Source organism: Varanus komodoensis, unplaced genomic scaffold (assembly GCF_004798865.1).
Source record: "Varanus komodoensis strain SLA01 unplaced genomic scaffold, ASM479886v1 scaffold6_2, whole genome shotgun sequence".
Classification (NCBI taxonomy): Eukaryota; Metazoa; Chordata; class Lepidosauria; order Squamata; family Varanidae; genus Varanus; species Varanus komodoensis.
Window position 1 is genome coordinate 8,029,375 of NW_025336346.1, and position 16,679 is coordinate 8,046,053.

The following is a 16,679-nucleotide window of genomic DNA, read 5'->3' on the forward strand; positions in this document are numbered from 1 at the left end:
AGTTCAGGCAGAGCCCTGCGAACGGCCTGTCTCCTCTATATCATCCCTGCCAACGTCACCCATCATAAACTATCATTTCAAGATTAAGTACTAGGCACTCACTGCTATTTAAAAAAACAGTTAGAACTTCAGAAAGAGCTTCCCACAACACCACAACCAATGTGAACAGTTAGACTCGTTATCAATGAGTACTGATGGACAGAGGACAAGCACATTAAAAAATGTTACTGGAATTCTTTTTTGCTAGTTTTCCCACTGCAAAAGACCTTTACAAAATAAAGGGTATTGCAGAGTTATAAATACAACTTGCCCCTATGTATGCTTAGTGGGAAGCATGTGCATTATGGGCACAACTGCATGTCCACACTCAGAGGCATATGATCATCCTGGTAGAGCAGGAGGAGAGGTGAAGGCCTTCTCCACCCTCCCCTCCTCCCGCCCTGTGTTTCCACTAGAAGCACATCCTTCCCACTCTTGTTGGAGCGCTTCAGAGGGAGAGGGAAGATGGCTGGAAAAGACTCAGGAAGGCTTGTATACTGGGCTGTCCAGGTGCCTCTCTGACCCACAACATGCTTTCCCCTTCTTGGACACAGTCAAGACAGCTCTTATCATGACAAAAATGGGGGCGGGAGGGGCGTGAGCTCCGGTTCCCAGCTCTGAAGGCACAGCTCAGATCTGGGGATAGAAAATATGCTATGATTCCTCAGATGCTGTCCAGGGGCCACAGGATTCCTTCTTGAATGCAGTAAAATTGTGGCCTCAGCAAAATGAAGTAACTGCTGCTAATCTATTACCATATTGTTAATCTTGATCATTTTTTAAAACCACAAAGCTTAAACTGCAGGCCAGGCATTCAAAGGAGTAGAATAAAGCAGAAAATTAGCATTATGGGATATCCTTCTAATCTTCCAAGTAACCTCATTTTGGAGGGATACATTTTAGTTGCTTCTTAGGAGACTTTTAAGAGCCACAGTATTCAAAAAATTGGTTATCTTCAGGAGGGGTTAGCACTGATAGAACAAAACAAAACAGAGTAACTAACACTGTTGTCAAGAGAGGCACTCTCTTTCATCAGTAACATGCACAACATTGTGCTGAATTAAGCTAATTTTCAGAAAGGCAAGAACTATTACCTGATCCCAAACTGAGCATTGAACCACCATAAAGATCCAGTGCCAACTGGGAATAGGCATAACCAAAAACTGTGATGGTTAGGCCGATCAGAAGCACTAATTTCAATAGTGATTCTAATACAGCTGCTGCCATGGAGATCTCATCCTAAAATAGAAATGCATTCTTTTAGATGTTACAAAATGACATACATTAGATTACCATATCAAATGTATATATGGAATAATTAGAATTTACAACCCACTATTTTTGCTTTGCTAGTTACAGGCAAGTTGTAGTAATTAAACAAAGCTGTTTTGTGTCTAGAAGTATGAATATATTGAATGTACTGAAAGTTAGAGACGTATTAATTAATCTGCACAAATCCCTTCCATTAAACCCCCCATGTCAATGTAAACAGGTTAACTGAACTAGCTTTAAATGCATCAGAGGAAAACAAGAGAACTAAATGTCCCTGGTTTCCACCACAGTATTAGATGCACATTTTTGAATCTTCAAAAAATCAATGCTTTCTTAAAATACAAGGTTGTACTGTAATTTGTTAACCCTCATGGGTTACTGGAGGGTCATTTCCTGCTTAAATAAGTCATGCAGCAGGGGTTTGGATGAAACAAGCCCAGATAGGCAGCTAATGAGGGAAATGGTCCCTGCCACATGACGACATTTAGAACAAGCCACCATGGTTTATTTAAACCATGTTTTCATCATGTGAACTGGTTCAGATTCGTTTACTATCATAGTTGGCTGCACTGGCAATATGAATTTTACTTTCTCTTCTTTCTCCTAGTTCTATTTCACAACTAGCTGAACACTAGGACTTATATTACCTTAATTACATAAACCATCCAGGAAGTAATTCCAGTGAAAAGTTGTATGTACTTATTTTGAATACAAAATGGTTCATTATCTTTTATATTAACATATGTTTTTAAACAACTGCATATCAAGATTAAATGTACCTGTTTCTGCAACTTGATATCCTTCCCTCGTTCCAAAACCTTAGCAAAGTAGACATAAAAACTTTCTTCTATTGGCAAAAATATAAATCTGGCTGTCAGAGATCCAAGGTTATTCACTATATCATAAACACCTTTATAAACAAACAAAAATGCAGTTAAGTATTTTCATAATTATATTATAACGAAGGACAGTAGGATGAGCACTGCAGTCACACACGAGCCTTTCTGAAGATGGATGGATACTCGTGTGATGCATCCATTGCTTAGGCATAGTAACAATAATAAATATTTACTCAGGCTCAAATATATTTAGAGGATCTCTTTTTAACTGAATAAGCCAGGGCTTCTGCATTCATGCTGAAGTCAACTTAACTTCTCAGGTAAGCCACTAAAATGGCAACTTTCCCCTATAACAGATGGCGTATGTTTACCATTTCTAATAGGCCGTTCCTCTGTAGGTAGCTACAGAGTTTAGAAGTTACTCTGTTGCTCTGGTTTCCAGTGGAGACTTCCATCCACTGTGTCTGCCTGCCATGCCCCCAGTCAGATTATGGACAGCCAATGGAGGTTGGGAGCAGCAGAGAGGCTGGGACTGCCTCTCTACTCCCCTTGCCATTCTGCACATTGAGGCGCTGACTTCAGTCATCCCAACGAGCCTTCCCCTTCTTGAGAGGAGGCTGAGGCTTTACTGCTTTACTCCCCACCCCTGCTCTCAGAATGGCTCCCAGGGCTGGTCTTCTCTCCAGAGCCCTGCTGGCCGGGAAAGACCCTCCACAGTTGCGGTCCCTTCTCCAACCTCAGAGAGTTTGCCTGACGTCATCACAAGGAGCCCGACAGAAGGCCACAGGACTGGACCCTAAAAATACTTGATTGCACTTTGTTATATTCTACTCTATTTTAGTTTATTATTGTAGTTATTAAAATATTTTACTGGTATACAATAGGATTTCGATTAAACTTTGTCGTTTTGTCCTGAGCGTTTTTATATCGGGATTAGGTGTTGAACAGTCAAAAAATTATTCTTGGTTTGGCATGGGAAAGAGTGGCATAGCCACTCTTTAAGGCACATTTTGCTGAGCCATTGAAGTCTATAGATTATTGACTCACTATGTGAGGAGAAATAACTGAAACCAATTATATGTTTATAAATGCCAGTCGCACTGTTCAGTGTTACTCTATTTCCATCCAGTCTGAAACAATCCTGTACATATTTTGCATAAAACATAATTATAATGCATTTAATTCTGGATTTTGACATCAGAAGAACAATCAAACTATTACTGTTTTACTACACACCAAATATAGAAATTAATGTATGATTGAAACTGTAGTAAAAATAGCAAGCTAGAGACCATTTTGTATTTTTCTGATAAACATAACCATCTCAGTCAGCGTTATGAAGCAAATAAAATAAACTGCTCAAAATCAGCCTCCTATATCATCACAATTCTGTTTGCAGACTGACGATCTTCACATTCATATCACCCAAGTATATTCAAAAGTAAAATATTTTTTAGTTTTTTTTAGTCCTTTAGATTTTAATTGTTTTACTATGTATCATTCTTCTAATTTCAAGAACAGCAGCATGTAAATTTTGTAGTGGTGTCTTGCTTACCCTGGTCTCCAAAATTTAACACATTCATGAAAGTCATCACGTATTTCTCACCTATAAAATTAATACTTCATATTAGCCATTATTTCCTTTTCTGTTGTATTTGCAGATGGCTGTGCAATGAGAAACTGTTATCCTAAGCAGAGCACATCAGATAACAAATCCAGACATTATTATTCACTGTCAGTATCTGTAAACTTATTATTAAGAAGGGCAAAAGAACAGGGAAACCAAAATCCAAACAAAGTGAATAATCTAGTGGACTAATGACCAAAACTATGAACCAGTGGTACGCCTGGAACCACTTCTCAGGAAACAAATATTTCATGGGGGAAGGGGGTAAACAGCTCTTAGCAACAGCAGCTCAATATTATAAGAGTGTTATTTAGTATGGTTACAATAATAAAGAGTATTATGGGACCAATTCCAATAAACTGTAGAGTACTTAGTTGACTTGTTTCACATAATATGAAGTTGATATTATGAGTTGCTAATATACCCTTACAGAAAGTTTTAAGTCCAATTATACCAACTTGAGTCCAAATTAAAAAGAAATGAGTCTTATTACAGAAATATCATGTAATCATTTCACTAGGATATTCATATAGTGCATACTGGAGAAACAAAAACATATATACTTATATTACAATTTATTCTACATTCCAGGATTAATTCATAAGTAACTATACTTATATAAGGGCAGGGGAAAATCCCCAAATGGATATGTACCACCTTGTGCTAAGCTTCATCTTACAACCTTCTACAAACATTCTGGGTTGCATCCAGAGGCTTAGCAAGTTTCCATTTGCAAGGAAGAGAAAAGCAAAAAGGCAACCATTCTTCCTCCTGCAGTTCTCTCCACCTCCTAAAAAGTTGCTCTGAATGGCCGGAGGACCATCTGCAGCAAGACAAGAGATGATACAGAAGAAAGAAGAAATCTGTGGAGATTGCCTCCCACATCTCTCTCCTCTGGGGAACCTCTATTGGCTACTGGTGCTTCCTGTGAGCAGAAGGAGCCCTTCCATTCACAGAATGACCACTTGAACAAACAAGAATGGCTCCTTTCTTTTCAGAAAGGAACTCCAAGGAAACAGCATGTTTCTCACTGATGTCTATCTCAGACCATACAAAAATGCAATTCTGGAACTGTAAAATTAGCACCTAAGGGCATTTTTCTTATTACTGTCAACTGGAGAGGAGTGGGAAAAATTAAGTATCACGCTCACCTTCTGTTAATACTTGTTTCAGGAATGACTGCTTAAAGAAACTCCAAGTCAATCTAGCTTCATTCCAGTCAACAAATTCCTGAAAGTAAAATATTGTTACAATTACTGAGGTCTAGTTAAGAAATTAGAATTCCTAAAGTAAATAATTATAGTAACCTGTACACTGTGCATAACATGCGTATTACCATCCACAGCTGCGGCCTTGAGAAGCTATTTGTCACATTGTTCCACATGAAAAGAGCACTATGTGAACTGAAGCGTCACAGATAAACTGCTCCTAGGACTTCTGTGACTAAGGCCACACTTTTTGGAGATTTTTTCCCTGTGCAAAATTATGCTAGTTTATTCTTAAAACTGTTTTACTTACCTCTTCTTTTCTGAAATTAGGTAGAACAGCTGTAACTTGAGTAACTGGGAATGATTTTTTGGTTGCTTCAGGAGAACCCAAAAACTTCACGAAATATATTAGGTAGCACAATACCAGAATGCTGGTATATAAAAGCTGCAAGAACAAATTCTCAGTGGTTACGTAGTCTACAGATGATTGCAGCAACATTTCCGTTTGGACATTTCCATTGGTGCACCAGTAACAAGCAACACCAAGCACCCAGGTTCACTCAGAACTTGTGGCCCTTTTTTCAGTCTGTCACAACTGGCCAAATGCAGAAGCCAGTGTGTGACTGTACCAATTATCCAGACCACACATCCACGCACCGCACAAGGGGCCACCAGCTACCTTGGCCATTTCTGCATTAAAGCAGCTCTCTCCAACTTGGCACCTTCATCAAGTTAGAAACCCTATCAGCAGTGGTGAGGGATCATGGGAATTGTAGTCCAAATATCTGACAGATGCCAGGTTGGGGAGGACTACATTAAAGCAGTGTTACAAGAAACTGTCAATAAACGAAATGCTCTTTCGTGATGTTACAGAGATGTATCAGTGTGCATGTCAGTTCTGTCCAAGCCATTCTTCTCTGCCTTGCAAGGAGGCCGAAGAAAAGTCTTTCTAACTAAAAGGGTTTATTATGTTAAAGCTGATTTTAAGTACAAATGAAACGTATTGCATAAGTCAATAATAAGAAAGTGAGTGTGGCAAGAATTCTGGCCATTAGGCAAAGACACTTTAATGATTAGAAGCTTATCTGACACTGAGTATCTCTGCTCTTTTCCAAACTGATATGAGCCAATCATACCTTCAGGGTGGGTCTTCCAGCTCAACAGCCAAGTGCCTGGAGCTTCTGACACTTCTCAGCTTATCAGCCTTCTTACCCTGACCCAATACTCTCGCGCCAGTTCCCACCCACCAGTCCCACTCCACATTAGCATGCTCAGTAACCCTTCCCAGTATTTGAAACTGCTTGATTTTCAGCTATGGCGATGGCCAGGCTTATCTCTGGGTCCACTAGCCTTGACATTTAAACCGCAGATTCTCCTCCTTACTTGAGAGCAGAATCCACTTCTACAACCCTTGAAGGTTTTCTCGTTAAATAGGAAAGGTGAGACTGCTCTCTACTTTTGGTTATGCGCTCTCATTCCAATTCACTTTTTCCTCTTTCATTTTTCTGGCTAATCTAAATTAATGCATCTCTTTTGTTTAATTGATGCTTTATTTATTATCAAAATGTGAATCAAGCTTACCCCCCCCCCCCAAAAAAAAAGGTCACATGAAGATTTCAGGAGTTTTGTAAGTTTTATCATAAATCCATTCCTGGTCTCACCCAGATCAGTTTTGGTTACTGCTCTAACTAGACCAGATAGATAATTTGTATCCGTTAGGTATCTTAAGAAGATGGATCACTGCAGACTTAATCTAGCATAGCATAATGTATTCCTTTCTAATTCCTTTAGAAAAAAATGATATATTGCAAATTAATCTACCTTAAAGATAAATGATGCTACACATGTAGAGCACTGTCTAGACAGCCATCAGAAAATTTGGAGCTTCAGCGCTCCAAGGTTGGAGTGGGAGCTCCAAATTTGGCACATCCTCCCTCTGTCACAAGAGACAATGAAATTCTTTTAGAAGTGGATGGGGTAGTGGAAGCGAAGAGAAAGGATCCCTTGGGATATTACGAGCACTGGCAGGTATGTCAGTTCCTCCTTACTCTGCACAGGGGCAAAAAGCTGCCTCCACACTCCTTCCACCTCCACTGGGCACCCCAAATTCTGAGTTTGGAAGGTTACGGATAGCTATATTAGGCTGCGCCCTTAAGCTGAAAAGAGCATATGTGCATTCTCGTACCTATGGAAGATACATGGCTTCATTTACTTATTTAAAACTTTTATATACCGTCCCATCACTGACGTCTCGGGACAGTTTACAACAACAATTCATGGCCCTATATATTGAAAATTATATAAGACAATGCTAGGACTGAGACAGAAAGAGACCAGTGTACATTACAAGAAATTGACCCCTTCAGTTGATAGTGGATAAGGGCAAAACATGACAGCAGTGGCAAAACAATTTTACATGATTAGACTACAATTGTTATGGCAGTTCAAACAATAAGATGACAGATATGAAATTGTACCTGGGCCAAGGAAAATATGTAAAGCCCCCAGTGAGGATACAGAACCACTAGAATAACTGTCAAAAAACATTTGCAAATGATTGAAAGACTTTCAGCAATAACCTGAAAGAAACAGACAAAAACAATGTTAGGCATCCACACTATATTCCTAATGGCCGTTCTCATGTCTCAGATCCAAAAATTGTGTGATTTGCAGATGGAATCCCTCAAATATTTTTCTAAGAATATTTACCTGTAAGTAGCCCTGAACAGCTCCTGCATCTGGGACCACTTACAGAAAAGGGAAACTTCTGTTTGTAGAATGAAAATTTCAACAATGTGTATTCACATATTCTGATTTATGTGTTTAAAACAAAAGACTGGATCCAGACTAAATTAGTCATACTTTAGTTCCACTGAAATAAATGGGACAAGTTAGTGATAATTAACTTAAGCCCCATTGATTTCAGCAGTGCTAAAGGATAATTAATGGGCTAACCAATCCTGGAAATCCTTTGGGTCTAAGCTCTGTTCCTGAATCTCAGCCATCACCAGCTTGGAAGGGGAGGCTGAAAACAGAAAGAAGAGTGTTGTGGGATGAAGGGAGAGCAATCTGATTTCACCTGCCATCTCCTTCGAATCAATGGAAATGACTTGCACCAAAGAGTGTCCTGTCGTAGATTCCTACTGTGTTGTCTGTGCGATGTGGGAATGGGAGACAGGACTGGGCACTGATGCACTCAAGACTGAAGACATACCCAGGCCACACTCCGTGCCACCTAGGACTTGGCCAGCAGGGGTCAGGCCCTGGATATCTAATTCTGCAAACGGAGCAGCACTGCTGCCATTCCCAGGGCTTGCTCAGCCAGGGCTAGAAATGCACCTTTACTCTGGATCCGAGCTTATGTTAATAAATGCAGTAGTTTTGACTAGCCCCTAAATCATTATTTCTATTACTACTATTTGGGAATACTGATATTTAAGAATTGTTTTGTTGTTAAATATCAATATCCCCAAATTTAAAGTACAAATAGCTCCCTTTTTGTACAGGGGTGGGGTCTCTTAAGAGTTCTACAAATAAGCAGAATTCAAAAGCTCAGGCTCCCCCAGTGTAGAGCAGGACGAGTGGCAGTGACTTCACTTCTCAAGTCCTCCCTCTCTGCATTTCCACCAGAAAATGCCACCTAATGACCACATCTCTTAAAAAGAGGGAAGGGCACTAGAATGGCTCTGTTCTGTATCCTTGCCATTCAATTTGTCTTTTCTCAACTCCCCTCCCCTCCCCATAGAGGAGCACTCCTTTTGGCCTCTCTCCAACCTTTCCGACCTCCAAGAGCAGCCAGTTTGTTTTGTTCTACACCAGCTGCATGGAAGCATGGAATGGCTCCCACTTCCCACTCCAAGGTCAACGAATCCAAAGTATCCTGTGCCCCCACCCCATGTCCAGGAATCATAGTATCACTCCCTATCTGATTTACTTCATGCTATATATAAACACAAAGAACAACATTTGTGCATAGAAATCCATATGCATACAATCCATAACTATTTCCTTTATATTATTTATAAACACAAAGAACAACATTTTTGCATACAGTTTACTAACCTTTAGCCTTACAAATAAGTGCACTTGGGCTAAAACCCAAAAAGGTTCTCCTAGGAGTTCAACCACAGCAGAAAGACCAAAGGCAACAACTCCAAAGGTGTAGTGAGGAACAGCATTTTCATCAGGAATTTCAAGCATATCTAGCCATACCCAGCCCAGGAACAGAGACCAACACACACTCAAGGGGACTCTATGAGTTGAAAAGACAAAACCTTAGGCAGTTTCACGTTGTCCTTTTCTCTGCAGTCCTCAAAAATGGACTTAATGAATAAATGGAGCAGAGGGTTGTGAACTAGGAGTCCAGAAGAATTTAAAGATATGTTCCTTCATTTTTTCTACATGCATATACATGTCTGGTTGACATTTTTAAGTGCACTAACCCATGAAACACATCACCAGCCCCTACACATATACTTGCTTGCTCAAGAACTCTACACATTTCAGCCTGACAACCTTTCCCCACTTCACCCTAGGACTGCTTTCCACTGACTCGAGGGCTACATGCCTGCTCTTCAGAGGTTTAGAGAGATGTTGTAATTAATTTATGTATTAGATTCACATGAAACTAAGTTAAATCCCTAGAAATGTAGCACTGCAGATAAGCTTAAGTATGTCATTTAAGTATGTCATTGCTGTTTAGATAGCTACTAAATTATTTAAGAATTTCATATCCTACCTTTACTGAACCATATACTAAACTGCCTGCCCTTTGACTCAATCCCAACTTGAAAGAACAGGCAGTTATAGTGTTTCAAAAGTAGAGATTAAATGCATAGTTTAAAGCCTTTGAAATTCCTTCACGGAATTGTATAAAGCGTGCTACGTGCTGAGACTAGGATCGCCACCTGTCATTGTGCCCGTCCCGTTAAAGGCAGTATGAACCAATGCAAGCAACATACTTCCCGGTTTGGACTCTCCTGCCAGTGGTAGATCAACTCTTGAGCATCATACAGTGTGTGGAAGAACAGGGACAAAGGTGCCTACAGGGGGGTAGAAGAGGCAATGCAGCATCCACACCCTCTCCATCTGCTTTGGAAGTTTGGCAAAGACAGCCATGATGTCTGAATGGACAGGTGGCAACCGAACAACCAGTTAGGATGGTGGCACTTCCTTTTTACCTCTGCACTGAGCCAAATGGGAGAAGAGTCAGTAGGAAGGACTTACTTTTCAAAAGCATCATATAAACTTACGTTAGCCACAAAAGATTAAATGTTTTGGTCCAATTTCTCCTCGTGCTTCCACTCAGACAAGCTCTGCGAAAAGCCTCTCTGGCCAAGAAAACAACTGTTGAGTAAAGCAGCATCAGCCTATTTTTTTAAAAAGGGGGGAAACAGTATTTCAACACACCTATCAAAGAGCCAATGGTGTAACAGCTCCCAAAAATACATAAAAGGAAACACTGATTAACTTCATGCCCAAAATTTGCTGTCAGCATATAAATGTTGGGGATCAGGAATGTGATCAGCTATGGAAGCTTCAACTGTAATATTATGCCGTTGTTGCAAAATCCATGGAAGTTTTTAAAAATTCAACACAGTCAGAGATGAGTTGACAGCACCTAACAAGTTCTTAGTGGAAGACAATTTCTTTTAAGTGTCATGTTTCATTCATTTAGGCCTACAGTCTTAATAAAATAATTCTGAGATCATATCCAGGATCCAGAGTGCTGCTGAGTGTTATGTGCAACTGTAACTCATGAGTCCATTTTATAGTCTAGAAGTCTAGAAATAGTTATTTACTTATAATACAATCTTACTACATACATTTCTATTTTAAAAAGCCCCACTCATTTTAATGAAGCTTATGTCTAGATATAGGTGTATAGGATTGCGGCCTTATTTTCATCAATAGGCTACCTAATATCAAAAAGTTAACTTGCCAGTTTACAATAAGAATTAAAAACATCAAGTACACAAATTATACAATAATATAGTGTAGATAAATAATCAGTTCTTTATTTCAAAGCTTTTTTAGTCTATTGTAATGACTTTCAGTGGGCTGTTCAGTTTCTTTTAGGATCAATTTATTTTGGAGTGTCCATAGGTAGAAAGAAATTGCAAGTGTCCATAATTCACACCACAGAAGAAATGAATCCAGTTATAACAAAAGGTAGCTGTGCAGTGTTATAGATCTGGGAACTCCCACTACATTTCAGGGTTTCTGGGAGTTCAGAAAAGGCAGGGGAAACCTTGCAAAAGCTTGAACCCTGACAAAACCTAGCATACAAATAAGCACAGTCTATTTTTAATGCATAATAACATTTACCCCTAGACTTTGAGATAATGAGAAAGCAGCGCTCTTTAGAACTAGCATTTCACTAAAAATCACTGAATACCTGTTAAAATCACCAACTACTACATTCTCCATAGTGACATATTTACATAATTCAGGGGAGAAATTCATTTGTCCAAAGAAACTGAATCACAAACTCAAATTTGCATTTAGACAACACTGAAGGCATTTATTCAACTAAACATTTGAAATGTTTCTTTTTATCATCCTAGCAAGATGCAAATAGGTAATTAGACTTTTTCAGTGACCAGGCATACAAAGAAATACAACAGAGCAGGCACACTGAGACAGAACAACCATAATTTATAAACATTAATCATTCATATTTTTAAAAGGAAATGATTATCACTTATTACCTTACATTTACAAGGCCAATGATTTCCTTGGATACATATCGTACAGTAAAAGCATTTAACCCAAAGGTAATTAGCCGGAACAGTATCTGTAAAAAAGTGAGTTCCAGAAAATAAATCAATACCTATTTTCAAACTGTAAGCAAAGTCACATCACAGGTAAGAGACTCTAAACCTATCACCACTTTCCAGAACTTAATGGGACATAATCCTAAATAGATGCATATAGCATTATGCAGTTATTCACTAATAATGTGAACTGGATGCTACAAAAAAGCTGAATACATATCTCATCCCTGCCACAAAGTTACCAAGGGTGCAATCCTATGAATGTTTAGACAGAATGTTAAAATCATGGGTGGCAAAACCGTCCACCTTGTTTTGGTTCTCCTGAGATAAACCTGATCCACACAACTAGATAGTAACAACAACTGGGCCCTGTCAGGGAGGTGGTAGGACAGTCTATGGCAGGGGTCCTCAAACTTTTTGACCAGGGGGCCAGCTGAAAGCTGTTGGTGCTGGGCGCAGGCTGGAAAGGTGGTGCCTGGTCATGCGCGTGGGCCGGCGAGGGGGCAGGGGTGGTGCATGTGGGCGCGCGCGCACTGAGGTGGAGGCGGGGGCAGGCACGGGCATGGGCTGCGAGGCGGGCGCACGAGACAGCGGCTCGCTCGCTTGGAGATCATTTTCTCCAAGCGAGCAGACCGCTGGCGAGGTGGGCGGCGGAGGGCGCGCATGCCCAATGGTCCAAATGGGCATGGTGGGCTGGATCCGGCTCCTGGGCTGTAGTTTGAGGACCCATGGTCTATGGAATCCAAATAGGTCAACTAAAGACATTCATGGTAAGCGCAATTTTGTTATGTTCTGATGATTTAGAGTGCAACCCTATGTATGTTTAGACAGAAAACAGTCCTACAACCCCAAGTATTTCCCAGCCAGCAAAGATCCTATGCCCATTTATGTGTAAGTGCTATTGAACAACGTGAGACTTACACTTCATGGTAAACTTGGATCTGACGGATAGAAAGTCACTATTATCTCCTCAGAACCAAATCAATAGTAGGACAATAATTCCACAGGCCTACCTTTCCTGGTCACTGTTCAGCTTAATAAAATATGATTGGGATGCACTGAATGCCTAGAAGGCACTGTAAATATTATACAGTCAAACTTCAACTATTGTGGGTTTAACTTTCACAGATTATTATTCGTGAGTTTGCCATCAATGATTAAATGGTAATTTTTTGGAGTTTTGCAGACTACTGCCTACTACTCCGCAGACAGCCATGCGGGGAATGCTCCCCTTCCCAGCTGCCACTGCAGCCAGCCTGGAATGGAGCGCTACCTAGCAGAGTTATGCATTTCAATGTCACCTGATGTAAATAAAGTGCTCTAAACTACAGAGCAAGTATCAAACTTTACTTCTAATGTCAGTGATGACATTTCAGGTTCATTAACTTTGTTTTCTAGACAAGCAGTGAGGTAGAAAGGTGCACTTCCCCTCCCCACAGCAAGTGCCAGACTCAGGACTGCGGGTGCAGCTGCATGCAAGGCTCATGACCTGGAAGACAAACTACAGTAAGGGGAAAAAACTTTCCACCTGGCCTATAAGACCACCCCCCCGCCCATTTTTGCTTTGGCAATTTCGGTTTCCAGGGTCACCTTATATGCTGGCATATACGGTATTCTAGTTATAAATAAACATGCTTATTGAGAATTATTCTAATAATATTCTTGTTGAAGATTAACATGGTTCAGTGCTCGCACTTCCAGCTTAGGTAATACACGAAACCATATCAATGCAAAGCTTAATTGGGATCAGTTAGAGTGCAATTCTGTGGCTGCTAGATGCGGTCTAACAGCCCTAGGAGAGGCAAGGTCCCAGCTCCAACCTCAGAAATGCATTGCAAGGCTGGAGCTGGGACTCGGACAACAGCCAGCCTTGTCTCCAAGCTTGTAGCTGACACAGCTCTTTCCCCACCAGCCATGGCTCCCAAGTGGCACTTCCCAGCTGGCAAAGGGGAGGTGGCATTCTGGGGAGCAGGGAAGGGCCAAGTGAGGCCCATTAGGATACAGTGCATCCTGGAGACCTCTCCTCCTCATGACAGATGGCTGAAGCCGGCAATCCTGACCTCTGTGCTCCTCCTGCTCTTAAATCCATGCCTTGAATCCTCCAAGGTGAGAGTTATAGGTAGCCACTTTAGATCATGTCTTGGTTAATCCACCGCCTTGGTTTAAGTCAATCCACTCTGCAGCATTACACCCAGCATGCTCTTTTCTGCTCAGAATTTCTTTCTGAGTGGATGTGCAATGTGCCTTCGGGGTAGTTTCAGACAAGTTTATTCATGCAGTGTTCATTTAACTGCAATACACAAGGAAGGTGTGTATATGTGGGCACCAAACTGACACAGCACTCTGCTTCCACCCATACATCTTTTGAAGTAGAGGCATGTGTTTTAAAACATCCCCATTTAGCAATGGATGAAAGAGTGTATTTATTTTCTATCTCCCTGCTTGGAGCTGGAGATATGGAGGAACAACAGGGCGGTCTCAGAGCTGTTCTACACAAGGCAGGTATTGGGCACCTCTCATTCCCTACTCAACAGTCTTGACAGGTGCCCAATAGATTCTTTAGATCAGTGGTTTTCAGGGAACAGGTCGGTGGACCAGCACCGATCCACTGGCATTTCCTGCCAGTCCATGAAAGAGCTGCTGTCATGTGCGCACAGGACAGTGCTGTCTTGCTCGCCAGGACCAGCATGTGGCTAGCTGTGCTCTTGGTGCCAATTCCCCAATTCCCACTTCTTCCTCAGCCAAGGAGGCCTGGGAGGGGAGGGACAGCTCAACAGGAGCCAGCTGGAAGCCACACCACAACAGGTCTGCCCTCTGCGTGGGGCCCGAAGACCAGGCCTTTTCCTTTTCCTGCTGTCTTTTCTGCTGGGAAGGGACATCCTGAGGCAGGATTGTGCTGAGAGTGTTTTCTCAGCCAGTCTGTGCTGATGTGCATGGAGGTTTGGGGGGGGGACTGTATTTCATTATTTAACATTATGAATATTATTGCATTAAGTAATATGGTTTGATTTTGTACTCCTCAGCTGTTAATATTGTATTTGAATTTGCATTCGCTATGAACATAGCACTACATTTATCCTGATTTTGTAATTTGCCATTGTAAAATTTTGATCAAGTACTCTTGAAAAGTAACAGCAGATTTTGCAGTAGCCTTATTTGAATTTCATATTTCAATATTTTATTCTTTTATTAGCATTTTTACGGTTCAGTTTCTGGTTATTTTAGAGAATTTTTATTTTTTGGTATTACAATTAAAAACTAATTCACAAATTACTATATTATGTATATAATGCTTTTAATTTCTGCCTCAGTGGTTCCCAAAATAATTTTCCTACTTTTGCCAGTCCACAGCTGTAAAAGGGTTGAAAACCACTATTTTAGACAACAGTTTCACTTCTATTTTTAAAAAGCACTTTGAACAAAGCTTAAAAAAAACATTTTTCCCACTTGCCCATGTTGTTTCTTCTTCTAGCACTTAAGAGCTTTTCCACACAAGGTTGTTAATGCACTGTATCTGCTTTTGATTGCAATATAGAGATGAGAGTGAAGCATGCCTTTCCTAATTGTCTAATAAATAACCTCTAGGTGCCACTATGGTACAGCAGAACAGCACAAATACACCAGTGGAGGAAAGCATTTTTCCCCTTTTAAAAAGAATGCCACATTATCCTCTTCTCTTAAATAAAATAAAGCAAATCTCCTTGAAAGTTGTTTCAAACAGAAGCAGAACTGGACGGTCGTGCTGTGGCCTAAAGACCCTATAAACATCCATGAGTTAGGAAACCATGAGATCCCTATAAATACCTTGTAAAGAACGGTATGTAGCAGAAAAGCAGGAGAGAACCCATCCCTGTGTAGAGCTCAGACCTCAATTCTGCCACAAAAGAAACGCAGATGCAGCGGATTAACAGCTTCGTGCAGAAAAGCTCTCCGTGTCTGCAAACGCTGCATCTGTCACGCAAGCTCTTATTTTGCAGGGAAGCCTCATTTTCTTTTACTATGATGTAAATGCATTCAGGACATCATTCTATGCATGTTTATAATGTATGGGGGGAGGGGAGTCCTACCACTCCCAGCATTCTTTAGGTGGGGCGGGATGGGAGTGTTGTTTTTTTCCTTGCTGTCTAAGCAGTGCACTCTTGCGCTCCTCGGAGCAAGCGAAAGCGGTACGGCGGCTCGTCCTCCCCACCATCCTTCTGGATCACGCAGGAGGACCACCGGCTGCCGCTCCAGAGAAAAGGGCGAGGAGGCTGCAACGCAGCGCGCCGTCGCCTCCATTCATTTCCACCTTCCGCTGGCGGATACCTGCAAAAGGGCGCTGGAGGAGGCCAGCCTCGTGGTTTCCCTGAGCACGTCCGCAGAGCCCATCTTCGCCGCCGCCTCTCCGCCAGAGAAAGCCTCGCTCGCCCCCGCTCAGCGCGCAAGTCCATGCAGAGGATCCACACCCCGCCGCCCGCGCCCCCTTTCCCTCCGCTATCGCTCGGCGCTGCCTCTTCTCCCGGCAGGCGCTACTTCCTCCGGAGGCAAAGCAGAAGATGGCTCCTCCTCCGCCCAGGCGCGCTCGGATCTCGTCAGCGGGAGGAAAAGAGGCGGCGGCGGCGGCTCTCGCTGGCTGCGCTGCTGCCGCTGCTCCGCTGGGCGAGGCGAAATCCGCTCCGCGTTTGCTCCCTTCGCGCCTGGGAACGTGGGAACGGCCTCATGCAGGAAAGAGCCTTTTGCAGGCTTCGGACAAGCGATCGACTTGCCCGGGTGTGGGTTGGCTGCCGCTGCTATCTTGCCGTCTTACGCTCTGCATGGCTGGCTTGTTTGACTCGGACAGGGCGATGGTTCCGCGCCTCGCCAAAATAGGGTCGCGCTCAAGTCGGCTCCGGTAGATTTCCTTATGAAACGAAAGTTTGACGAAACAAGGATCTGAACA

The 16,679-nt window shown here is 41.8% G+C and overlaps 1 protein-coding gene across 3 annotated transcripts in view; it reads right to left on the minus strand.

Moving 5' to 3' along the window:
- RFT1 (RFT1 homolog) overlaps positions 1–16,271 on the minus strand; it is a 29,108-nt gene extending 12,837 nt beyond the window's left edge. For 2 of the 3 annotated variants that reach the window (XM_044451428.1, XM_044451427.1), the window contains exons 1-10: positions 16,067–16,271; positions 11,696–11,781; positions 10,238–10,354; positions 9,048–9,237; positions 7,463–7,564; positions 5,296–5,430; positions 4,929–5,007; positions 3,706–3,756; positions 2,091–2,221; positions 1,134–1,278 (exon numbers count right to left, since the gene is read on the minus strand). In XM_044451428.1, coding sequence (XP_044307363.1) covers positions 1,134–1,278; positions 2,091–2,221; positions 3,706–3,756; positions 4,929–5,007; positions 5,296–5,430; positions 7,463–7,564; positions 9,048–9,237; positions 10,238–10,354; positions 11,696–11,781; positions 16,067–16,129 — 1,099 coding nt within the window. In that variant the 5' untranslated portion in view covers positions 16,130–16,271. The remainder of the gene's footprint in view (positions 1–1,133; positions 1,279–2,090; positions 2,222–3,705; positions 3,757–4,928; positions 5,008–5,295; positions 5,431–7,462; positions 7,565–9,047; positions 9,238–10,237; positions 10,355–11,695; positions 11,782–16,066) is intronic. The other variant, XM_044451429.1, reaches the window with a different exon arrangement.
- Between the last annotated feature and the right edge of the window lie 408 nt (positions 16,272–16,679).